This window comes from Castanea sativa, chromosome 10 (genome assembly GCF_040712315.1).
Source record: "Castanea sativa cultivar Marrone di Chiusa Pesio chromosome 10, ASM4071231v1".
Lineage (NCBI taxonomy): Eukaryota > Viridiplantae > Streptophyta > Magnoliopsida > Fagales > Fagaceae > Castanea > Castanea sativa.
The window spans coordinates 29,560,128-29,572,745 of record NC_134022.1 but is presented as its reverse complement, the minus strand read 5'-3'; the positions used below and the strand labels follow the sequence as shown (position 1 = coordinate 29,572,745).

The following is a 12,618-nucleotide window of genomic DNA, read 5'->3' as shown; positions in this document are numbered from 1 at the left end:
ATTATAACCGTTATCGAACAAGTCCAATCAATGGTCTACATTGACCTAGGATACTTGTATGACTGTCAAGGACATGAAAAAAGCAGGTCTTAGTCTACCTAGTTTCCAATTTTATGGTCACTAATCAAACATCTTTTTGGAATTAAGAGCACCCCCATTTAATAAAAAGATTCAGTATTGGAGTGCCCCAAACCCAACATCAGAGGCCTTAATAATCCAAAGAAATCAATACAAATACTTCCAAGTAGCACAGCACAATTCCCGCCGACTGAAGCAAGGAGTCACAAAAGACATTATCACAATACTTCGCTTCTGCATAATGCATAAAACAAAAACAAAACAAAAAACACTGTGCACTTGTGGCCTGTGGGCCTAATCTCTGTCTCTCTGTTGGTTTGAAAAGGTATTTCATGCATTATTAGATAGGAGAATATACATATAATATCTCATAAGGTATAAACTTTGTGATTATATAATCTCTCACGTATTTTGTGAGATTATATTGATATATATGAGAAAGTTGTATGAGATAGTTACACTTCAAGCTAAGCCCACAAAGGCTCGAACTCCCAAAAGCAAACCCAAAACCCATCACCATTGCACACTCACTCACACACAGACATACAGACACAGCCATACACGTCATCAAACAAACAAAACAAAAGTAGATATTTTTAAAGGCAATCGTTCACTCATGATCTGACCTCCAACGCACACAATAAATGTTGCCTCAGTACCTCTGTGCTGTTCTCCTGTCTTTTACTTGAATCCACATCCAACACTGTCTCGTTTCTACCGCCATTTTTAATAATCCTTAACTCTCTGTCTCTCTCTCTCTCTGCGTCTCTGATGCCAATGCCATAAACAAAAAGACAAAAAAACCACAAACTTCACACACCTACATTTCATGGCAGCAGCAACTTCAACAACAACTACTAGTACTAAACTCAAAGCCCAAACCCAACCCACCAAGCCCAAACGCCGTAAGTACCGGGAAACCACTATCTCAGCCTCTGCAACTACCACCACTGAATACCCGACCCGGAAACTTGACCCGCCCACCATTGTTTCACCTGACAAAAACAACCCCTGGTGCTGTCCAGCTTCAAACTCAAGACCCCCACCACCTCCACCTCCCCCATCTCCACCTCCTCAACGTACTCCGAACCCGAACCCGGAATCCGAGTCTTCATCCAGCTTCAGGATCCGATTGTCGCCGGGTAGTCTATCACCCGTAATGGATTTCACACCCACTTCAACGACGACGATGAACGGTCACGATTCGTTTCCTTCAAGCTTCACCAAATTCAACTCCGCACTCACAGCGGGTCTTCTAAACCCGATGTCGCCACCTCCACCATCCGATAAAACCCGATCCAGCCCGACCCTTTTCGAAATGATGGCCAGCGAACCCGATATCCATCCCAGACCACTGTCTCAGATCCCACAATACCAAAACGCGACCGTTTTGGTCCCCACGAAGACCCCATTGCCACAAGACAAACAGGCTCTGACCTTGCAACGAATCTCTGAAATCTTGGCCACTCGGAGCCCCGGGAACCAGTTCAACGACCCGAACTCCAGCGACGTGAAGCTCACACTGAGCTCCAAAGATGGTGTGAGCGTGTCGATGAATCTCCACCGTCAGATTCTGGTGGCGCACAGTAGGTTCTTCGCGGTCAAGCTCTCTGAGCGTGGGTCAAAGCAACAGAGTCAGAGGCCAACTGGGTCACCCTGCATTGTTGAGATTGCGGACTGTGATGACGTGGAGGTCTACATCGAGACCTTGAGGTTGATGTACTGTAGGGATCTCAGGAAGAAGCTCATGAAAGAGGACGTGCCCAGAGTTCTTGGTATCTTAAAGGTAACATTTCTGTTTTGTTTTTGTTTATTTTTATAAAGGTTTTGTGTATTTCTGTTTGGTTGCTGAGAAAGTGAAGGAATGTGGTTAAGAATTTATGGGTTTTTGGAGTTGGGGTATGGGCATGGGCCTTGGGAAACTATAAGCATTTGGGGTTAACTTAGGTGGGTTTTCTATTTTTAGAAAGTTGGTGAATGAACAAGATTCGAATTTGTTTTCTTTTTATTTATTTAAGGGAAATTTCGTTTGGGGATTTTTTGCATTGCTCTGTTTGATTGCTGAGAAACTATAGAAATAGTTGGATGTGTGAAAAATTTTGAAGTTTTTGGAATTGCTGTGTGGGAGTTGAGAAAGTTTGACCTTTGTGTATAATTTAGGTGGATTTTCTGTGTAGGGCAGCTGGTGAATGAAAAGTACTCAAATTTTGGTTTAGGGTTTTGGGTGGTATTGAAATGGCCCCTGTTTGTTTTATTTTTAGGTATCAGCTGCAATTGGGTTTGATGCTGGGGTTTTATCTTGTTTGGAGTACTTGGAAGCTGCACCATGGGCTGAAGATGAAGAAGAGAAGGTGGCTTCATTGTTGTCTGAGCTCCGCCTTGAAGGTGTTGGAGCAGGGGAAGTTTTGAAAAGGGTTTCAATTGAGGTTACTAGTGGAGCTGAGGATGGCAATGACAATGAAGAAGTACTGCTGAAACTCTTACATGTAGTTCTTGAAGGGAAAGACGAGAAGGCGAGGCGAGAAATGAAAGGATTGGTGTCAAAGATGCTTCATGAGAATTCATCACAGAATGATCTTCGTAAAGAGTCGTTGTACTCGGCTTGTGATGGGTGTTTGCAATTGCTTTGCCAACATTTTTTGCGGGCAGCACAGTCAGACTTAAGGGAAGTGGGTCAGATTGCGCGGCAAGCAGATAATTTACATTGGATTTTGGATATTCTGATTGATAGGCAGATTGCTGAAGATTTTTTGAAAACATGGGCATCTCAATCTGAATTGGCTGGTGCACATTCTAAAGTGCCAGCAGTTCATAGGTTTGAGGTTAGCAGAGTAACAGCACGGCTATTTGTTGGGATTGGGAAGGGGCAGCTATTGGCTTCTAAAGATGTGAGGTGCTTGCTACTAAGGACATGGCTAGAGCCATTTTATGATGATTTTGGGTGGATGAGGAGAGCAACCAAGGGTCTTGATCGGCACTTAATTGAAGATGGTCTTAGTAACACGATTCTCACTCTGCCTCTTGCTTGGCAGCAGGAAATTTTGCTTACTTGGTTTAATCGTTTCTTGAACTCTGGTGAAGATTGTCCAAACATACAAAGGGGTTTTGAAGTTTGGTGGAGGAGATCTTTTTGGAGACGGAATGGCGAGCAGGAAAGGCAACGACCATTACGAATTACAACTGCTACCATCGAGAACTGAAAGTCAATAGTGACATGCTAATGGGTCTGTTTATCTCCCATTACCTTCTCGTGATCACTTTGGTCATCATTCTTTATATAGGGTGATTTTGCTCTTTTATCTTCTTCCTTTCTAAACCAGGATGGACAGTATTTCATGGAGTGAACTTTCATAGAGGTGATTGATGTATTTGCCTTGACTGAAAGTAGCCAGGTTTAGCCTGGAAGAAGATAAAGATCTATGTTTGCAACTCCCATATCTTGTTGAGAATGAGAAATATACTCAGAATTAGTTATTTTGTCTAATTTGATAGTTAAATTCTTTTTTTTCTTTCCCTTACTATTTTATCTGGATTAGTGTTTCAATTAGTCCAGTAGTTGTAATCTTTAGAGTGTGCATGGGCCGATTTGGGTTGGGTTTATGGGTTTTTTATAAGGATATAAGGATTTTTTGAACTCAACTTGACCATATTGGGATGAGAAATTTCCAACCCAATCCACATGGGTCGGTAGATTGTGTATATATCTCATCCCTTATAGAAATTAGGGTTTCATAAACTTTTTAAGCACCTTTTTAATAACTTATTACAATTCACACATGATATGATAAAATTAAATTCTAAAATTTCAAATTCACCAAAATTATTTTTGAAAATACTAAAATCAAACCAAGTAAAAGTAAAGTTCATAAAATAAATTTATATATAAGATGGCCAAATTGGGTCAAATGATATTGAAAAAACTGTCAATCCAAACCAGATTCAACTTGAGGTTTAAAATAAAATTCCAATTTAACTCGACTTAGCCCATCAACCTGTGATAAACCAACCCAAGGCGTCCGGTTTGGTTGGATTAGTTTGTCCAGTTGGCGAATTTGAAGAATATCCCTAATTATCTTATTATTTTTGTCATCTTATTGGAGAATTAACTTTCTTAATTAAAAGAACAATTATATTGGTAAACTGAAATCTGTAGTAGTTAAGGACTGGTTGTTCTTTCACGAGGCTGGCAGGTAGCTAAGGCATCCTAAAAAGTATGATTAACTAGCTCTTGTCCCCTATTCCAGGTTCAAGTAACGAGTTCACTCCCTGTCAGCACTATAATAAGTTTGGACTTATCAGATTGAAGATACAGCTTGATTTGATTAACTTATAGACATTCGATTTCAATAAAATATATTTGGAGGGCACATGGTGAAAAAATTGACTAGTCATTATTGGAGTTAATGCGATATGCATGCTAGTTATCCAATAAATTACCTTGAATTGTAGGGCCTTAGGCAAATCACACCTGTTGACACATAATATCTATGCATATCTAATTTATGGTTATAACTTGTATGTCAGTACTTCATCATCCAAATGAATGCTCGTTTCCATTTGCTTCATTTAAAAAGTTGATTCACCTAGAGTTCCAAATTTTTATTGTAGAATTTTTTTTTTGTCAAGTTCTTGTATTTTATACACACATTGACATGTAATTTCTAAACGTTGTGGTCACAACAAAGCTTGTAGTTGTCTTTACCAATGGCTCTTGCCAAATTTATGAATTACGCATATTCTTTGTAATTCATGTCTCGTTTTATAAATGCTATGTATCTGCTATATATGGACTTTTTATTTATTTATTATTAGTTTAGATTTGGGCAAATATGATGCTGCAATTACTTTCTGTTGTTATTGGGTGTTGGGACTTTAGAGTCTACAATGTTTGCAGAACTAAGTTCTCAGCCTCTTTTTCAGTCCGAAGATCTCAATCTGTACTTGCTTACTCATTGTAGTTTCAGAATAAAACGTTGGGCTTCCAATTTTGGGTGTACTGCCCAAGGGTTCGGGTTATACAAATATTTGAAAGGTGTTTGCCTTTATTAGCTAAGGTCCATGATTTCCTAATCTTAACAATACTCCATGGTAAGATGACTCTGCGAGTATGACTGGTGTACGACTTGTTGGTTAAGCATCAATAACGTGTGCAAAAGAACAAAGATGATGGGTGCTTTTATGGGTGGCCTGACAAGATTTAATTTTTTTTTTGTTTGTTAGAATGTGGCTTAATACTTTTTTGGACTGTGTATTCTCAAGAATAACTTATACATTGGTTCTTCTGTGGGAATATAGTTTTACTTCTTCATTGATCGGGAATATAGTTTTGCTTCTTCATTGATCTTTGATTCAGTAATCTAATTCTACAAGCTGTGGGATTCCCATTCTGCTACAAGTTAATCCTTCTCTTAACTCAAAAGTAATGCATTTTTGAGACAAGAAGTGGATGTACAGTTGGATAATTTAATGGTGTGGCTTGGGAATCCTTTTCTGTAAAGCCCAAACTACAATCTACAGGGCACAGCAACCCGTGTGTAATCCATTAACAATGACTGGAGCCCCGGAAGTCAAGTCAGCAAGCCTCTTCGACCAACCCCACTTCATTGGAAACACTGATTTGGACAGTACTTTATGGTATACAACTCAAAACAGGCAACAATTCAATGGGCGCAAAAGAAAAAAAAGAAAAGAAAAGAAAAAAAAGGCAATCAGGATAAAAAAGGAAGAAACAAAAGAACATTTGGGCCCAGTAGTAAGAAAGTTTGTGGATAGGCATGTTGAGTCTACACTCTAAAGGGACGTTACAAACTAGATGCCATCTTCAAGTCAACAATTGCTGCTCATTGGTGAAAATTTTTCCACAAGATAATGTTTTCCAAAAGCTCCGTGGCATTACCTTCACCGGTTAAATATCAATTTATAATGCACGTTTGAAGGATAATACTAACTCTAATAAGTTTTAGTTTTGCACCCATATTACCTTCCTTAATCCTTGGTCCTGTGAACTCTCTGATTGTGAATGAACTGGCTTCAACTTCAGCAATTGCGGTCTCTATGGGATAAGTAAAATAAAGTTGAGGACTGGACATCAACTCGGGGATGTAGCTCAGATGGTAGAGCGCTCGCTTAGCATGCGAGAGGTACGGGGATCGATACCCCGCATCTCCACATTATTTTTCTTTTTTCATTTTCCCATGCCTGTCTGATAAAATGCCTCAGAGAATGGATTTTCCCGTAGTCTGTTTGATGAAATGCCTCAAAGAATGGTTGTTGCTTACAACTTACTAGACAGACAATCTGACATTTTGGAATTGTGAGCGTTTGTTTGTAGTAGCAAGAATGCAATATTTTCTAGTGGTTTCCTTTTATTTCCTAGAGGGAACAACAAATTTTAGGTTGTATTTGGTAATAGTTTTTTTTTTTTTTTTTTTTTTTTTCATAAACTTGTTTTTGGAAATATAAAGAATAAACAATTTTCTTGTATTTTTGAAATCAAAAACATGTTTGGTTAGTTGAAATTAGAAAAAAAATAGTTTTTTAAGGAAAAAAAATAGAAATACTATAATATGTTATTACTAGGATTTGAACTCTAATACTAACTCATTAAATAAGACAGATTCATTAAATTAAATACATGTTTTAATTAACTTTTGAAAAATAGAAATTGAAAACAGTATTTTCCATGTTTTCAGTTTCCTTCACAAATTGAGTTTTGAGCACAGTTTTTGTTTTCTGTCAATTTAGGTTGCTAAACAAGTTTTTTAGTCTCAAAAATAAAAAATTGATCTTGGAAACAAAAAAATAAAGGGAAAAAACAGTTACCAAACTTTCTCTTCGGAAAATTGAACATTACTTTGAATCTTTGATGCTTGGAGTCTTGGACGGCCATGACTATTAATGAACTCCATCGGGTGTGGAACGTGACATAGATCTCAAGCCTTGGAGCTCTCTTTGATTGAGAGCTCATGAACCAAGTTCTAACAATGTCCGATTTCGGTTTGCAGTCTTTATTGCTTGCATGCAATAAACATGTGGCTAGTTGTGAGGAGCACTAAAACGTGGACTCCTATTGAAGAGGAGAAAGTGCATAGGCAACATTATGGTTTACTTTTTAGTGCCTCTAGCATCATGCTTTTTGCTTTTGCTTTTGCTATTGACATTAACGAACGATGTGAAGAACAATTCCTGCCAAAAATCAGCTCCAAAAGTTCAGCATCTGGAATTAATTTTTACAAATATTATCTTCCAACTTTGAAGTGAGAATATACAAATAATAATTAAATGAATGATTATTAGTACATCATTTGTCAACACTTGTCAGATAACGTAGGGTGACTAGTACTTCCTAATAATCAAATTTGGAATATCAAACTTGCTTTAAATCTAATACCAACTAATTATAGAGTTAAAAGTACCTTACAAATACTACATTCAAAACAATAGAGCATGAAGAGTCTCAGACAACGACCTAGAGCTCTCCAAGGCACGACGTAGGCCAAGTCAAAGAGACCATTGTGTGGAGAGGAAGCAAAGACTAAAGAGCAAATGCAAAGAATTGATAAAGCAATAGGGGAAAAGTTGGTAAGAACAATTATCTATCAAAAAATTTAATACTTGAGAAGAAATAATAATAAGAATTCTATTAAATGAAGAATTTTTTATAATAAATATTAGATGAAGTATTTTGAATCCTGATCAAGTTAGGATTTTTAAATAAGTTATCATAAGGCAATTTAAAAAAAGGGATAATTACAGTAAACCTACTTGTGGTATGACCTGTTTTCACTTTGCCTACCTGTAGTTTAAAACTTTACACTTTGCCCACCTGAACTTCAATCTGTTACTCACCTCTGTTAAAATCAGGTGTAAAAATGTATTTTATCTTCACTTTTATGTCTCTCTTCTCTAAAAACAAAAAATAACCACAAAACAAAAAAAAAAACTCAAACAAACAAGATCAAAGAGGGGGTTTTTGTAGAGAAACAAGATTTGTATCAAAACAAGATCAAATGAACAGGCCAACACATTTGGTTCAAAATGGTTTTCTATCTCTCATTTTATGTCTCTTTCCTTTCAAAACAAAAAATTATACCAAAAACAAGAGAAAGAAGATCTAAAAGCAGATTTGTAAAAAAAAATTAAGCTTGGGTTCAAGAACACACTTCCTCTTGGTATGAACAGTCTTGAGCCAATCAATCCAAATAAAATTTTCATATTCACACAAATCCTAAAAAACATTTACAAAAATCCTACACTTGAAAGTGCTCTATTCTAATTTCACAAAAATCCTTCCAGACACTTTCAATTATTCACAAAAATCATACACGGCTTCACTTTAGTTCTCTCTCAAATCTCAAACCAAAACCAAAGCAAACCCCTCTTCAAAACTCAAACCCACCACACCTAGCAACACAAACATAGACCCACTACACCCACAACAAAGAATACAAGATAGCAGAGAGAGAGAGGCAGATCGAAGTCACAGTCGGAGCCAAACTCAACACGAAGGAACCCATGGCCAAAGTTAGAACTTGCATTGTTGCAATACTCGTTTGTCATTGCTCCGTTCACCGCCACCATTAACGACCATGGTTCTTTCTCTCGCCTTTGCTGGAACTCATTTGAAACCCTTTGATTCTCTCCTGCTACTTTCAATCTGAGAATGAGATTGGGTTTTATGCTGGGTTTGGTTTTGGGGGTTTGTTAATGGTGGGTTTGGGTGAATTTTCCGGAGGGTTTTCTTGTGTTGGATTGTGAATTAAGTTTTGGTATGATAAAGGGGTTTGATTGAAAGGTTGGGAATTCGTTTCCTTTTAACTTGTTGGACCAAACAACCAAAGGGAAATTAAGCAAGAACGAAAGAGAAAGAAGGAGATGGGTCTCTCTGTTTTTGTCTTCTCAAAGAGAGTTTTATATAGTTTATTAGATTAGAATAGAGTTCTTTGGTTGTTTGTCACGAGCGGAGTTAACAATGCTAAGAAAGCATCGAAACCATGTCTACAATGTTCCATCCTACAATGTTGATAGCTTCGGTGTTCATGCTTTTGAACTCCAATTTGATATGAGCCTCTTCACCGAATTCGTTGTGGTTGTAAAAGCTGAGAACCCAAATTCATATATGGGCTTCCTATATGGCAAAGACAGTCAGGTTAACGTGTCCTACTTGGACTCTCAGCTTTGTTCTGGGAAAATACCAAATTTTTATCAACCAAAAAAGAATACAACAATGTCCTCCACTTTATTCTCATAGAAGTTCTTCAGCAATCAAAAACCCTAATTTTTTTTATTTTTGTTATGTTTGTTTTTTCCTAAAAATTTGTTTTTCTAACGGCAAAGGGAAAAGTGGGTAAGAGAGTTCTAACGGAAGTAACCACAAGTAGGTAAAGTGTAAATGATTGAACCACAGGTAGGCAAATTGAAAACGGGTCTAACTACAGGTGGGTTTATTGTAATTATCCATTTAAAAAATTATCATACTCCTCCCTAAAAATTCTTATATTTGTTTTTAATAGTGATTTTATGATATGTGAGAAAAAAAAATTAATAACAACATCTAAAAAATCAATAAAGCGAGGAAATGTTGATAAGAAATGTGTAAACAAAAAAAAAAGCGAAAAACTCATTTTCGTCCTTACATTTTCACGCGATTCCCACTTTGGTCCATATCTTCTTTTTTTCAATGCTTTTAGTTCCTATTTAGAAAAACGTCTTTCATTTTAGTCCTTTCCGTCAGTGCCCCAATGGCAAAGTCCACGTAGCAGATGGAACTATTAAAATAATAATAAAATTTTATTTTAACATTAAAAAATGACATGTCAGCATTTAAATTAAAAAAATTAATTTATTAATTTTAACTAAATAAAAAAATTAAAAATAGAAATAAAAAGCAAAAATCAAATTAATTTAGATCTAAGTGTGCCTTGAACAAGAACAATAAGAACATAAACCCAAATCTAAGAACACAAAATTAAAATTCAAAAATCATAAACCCTGAAAATAAGAACAGAAAATTAAACTATAGATCCACATAAGAACAGATGCCCAAATTTTCTAGCATTTTCTTGCCCTTTCTTGTCAACCAAACACAAACACAAATTGATTTCTAGCAAGAACAAAAACACAAACACAAAACCAGCAATAGATCATTCTTGTCAACCAAACATAAAAGCAATTAAAAACAGTCTCTGACTCTCTCTCTCTCACTCACTGGCCACTGCTCTCCCTCTCTCACACTCTGCTATCTCTCTCTCTCTCTCTCTCTCTCAACTTAAACCTCCATGGACAAACTCAAGCTGTGCTACTCCTTCCTCAGACCACCGTTCACCATCTTTGGAGTTCACCGTTGTGCATCACTGGCTTTATCTCTCTCTCCTCCTTTTTTTTTTTTTTCACTGTGAGGCATCCAAGGCCAAAACCACAGTCTTAGTCCATCGCCGTTGACCACCACCACTACAAACGGCATCAAATCTTGGATTCTCCACTATTGATTTCGAGTTTGAGAAAGAAACTGAGGTTTGTTATGGGTTTGTTTTATGGTGGGTTTGCTGTGAAATTTCTTTGTATTTTTGGGTCTTGACTTTGTGGGTTTGGCTGGTGATTGGTGAGTTCGGTGGTGCAAGTGGGTTTGGCCGATGATTGGTGAGTTCGGTGGTGCAAGTGGGTTTGGCCGATGATTGGTTGGTTCGATGGTGTGAGTGGGTTTCACCGGTGGGGTTGGTGGTGCAAATGGGTTTGGTGGTTGAAGGGTTAGGCTTTGGCGGTGCCAATAGGTTTCGCCTATGGTGGTGATATTTGCTGGTGGCCGGTGGGGTTGGTTGTTTGCTTCTAACTGGATTTGTGTTTGTTGCTTTTGTGTTTGGTTGACAAGGAAGATCTGTTGCTGGGTTTGTGTTTGTGTTTTTGTTCTTGCTGGAAATCAGTTTGTGTTTGTGTTTGGTTGACAAGAAAGGGCAAGAAAATGCTAGAAAATCTGGGCATGTATTCTTACATGGATCTATAGTTTAATTTTCTGTTCTTATTTTTTGGGTTTGTGATTTTTGAATTTTAATTTTGTGTTCTTAGATTTGGGTTTGTATTCTTATTGTTCTTAGATCTAAATTAATTTGATTTTTGCTTTTTATTTCTGTTTTTTTTTATTTAGTTAAAATTAATAAATTAACTTTTTAATTTAAGGGTAATTCTAGCGTACCCCCTTTTTTTTTTGGGGGTATGGTACCCACTAGTAGTCAACCTGCTATACTAGGTTACCAAAATATCACATTTGATGGTACCATCCTCATATTGTGTAGTACTAATATCACATGTAACTGTACTTTTGTCACATTCGGTAGTTCCCTTATTTTTTCTCACATTTAATAGTACCATCCTCACATTGTGCAGTACCAACATCACATGTGACTGTACTTTTGTCACATTCGAAGGTTCTTTTATTTTTTCTCACATTTGATGGTACCATCCTCACATTGTGTAGTACCAATATCACATGTGACTGTATTTTTGTCACATTCTATGGTTTCTTTATTTTTTTCTCACATTTGATGGTATTATCTTCACATTGCGCAGTACCAACATCACATGTGACTGTACTTTTGTCACATTCGATGGTTCTGTTATTTTTTTCTCACATTTTATGGTATCATCCTCACATTGCGCAGTACCAACATTACACGTGACTGCACTTTTGTCACATTTGGTAGTTCCCTTATTTTTTTTCTCACATTTTATGGTATCATCCTCACATTGCGTAGTACCAACATTACCTGTGACTATTTTTTTTGTTATATTTGATGGTTCCCTTATTTTTTTTATCACATTTTATAGTACCAGTCTCACATTTCGTAATATCAACATCACATATGACTGTACTAACATCACATTTGACTGTACTAACATCACATGTGACTGTACTTTTATCACGTTCGGTGATTCCCTTGTTTTTTTTCTCACATTTTATAGTACCAGCCTCACATTGCATAATATCAACATCACATGTGACTGTACTTTTATCCACTGGTGGAGCCAGAGGGGGGTGAAGGGGGGCACTTGCCCCTCTTGACTCCTATTTTTTTTTTTTTTTTGTATTAGTAGTCACATGAAAAAAAAAAAAAAAAGCTTCTACTTGTTGAAACTTGAAAGTGACCAAACCACCTATTTCACTATTTTTTTTTATATCATTATTTACATCATTGTTACTATTTATGATACTTTTCACAACATTTTATCTTTAAATGATGCTAGAGATATTATAAATTTTACTACTTATGTCTTACAAATTAGCATGTCACCAATCACAAAAAATAATTTCAAACATTTATTCATTATATTTTTTAAGTAACACTAATCATATTTTTACTCCATCAGTTTGTAAATTTTTTAGTAGCTATGAATTGATTGTTTTTGTTTATTTATTTTAATAATATGAAATATATTCATATTTGCCTACAATTTTTATTTATTTTGTTATTATTGTTGATTAATGTTTATTAGATAAATTTCACTTTTAATATCGTCTTTTAATTTTGCCCCCTCTAGACTAAAATC

General features: G+C 36.4%; 1 protein-coding gene and 1 non-coding gene across 2 annotated transcripts; both read left to right on the top strand.

Moving 5' to 3' along the window:
• The first annotated feature begins 727 nt into the window (after positions 1 to 727).
• On the top strand, positions 728 to 3,562 carry LOC142613859 (BTB/POZ domain-containing protein At1g63850). The gene is made up of 2 exons (XM_075786373.1): positions 728 to 1,864; positions 2,340 to 3,562. The coding sequence occupies exons 1-2, from the start codon at positions 908 to 910 to the stop codon at positions 3,276 to 3,278; spliced, it is 1,896 nt and encodes a 631-aa protein (XP_075642488.1). The 5' UTR covers positions 728 to 907; the 3' UTR covers positions 3,279 to 3,562.
• A 2,611-nt stretch (positions 3,563 to 6,173) lies between these two features.
• Positions 6,174 to 6,246, top strand: TRNAA-AGC (transfer RNA alanine (anticodon AGC)). The gene has a single exon. It is a non-coding gene; the product is annotated as a tRNA-Ala (tRNA).
• Positions 6,247 to 12,618: the final 6,372 nt, after the last annotated feature.

Excerpts from the sequence above, each read along its gene's own strand:
- LOC142613859 (XM_075786373.1), top strand. The coding sequence starts at position 908 with ATGGCAGCAGCAACTTCAACAACAACTACTAGTACTAAACTCAAAGCC. Across the intron at positions 1,865-2,339 it reads GAGTTCTTGGTATCTTAAAG|GTATCAGCTGCAATTGGGTT; the intron begins GTAACATTTCTG and ends TTTTATTTTTAG.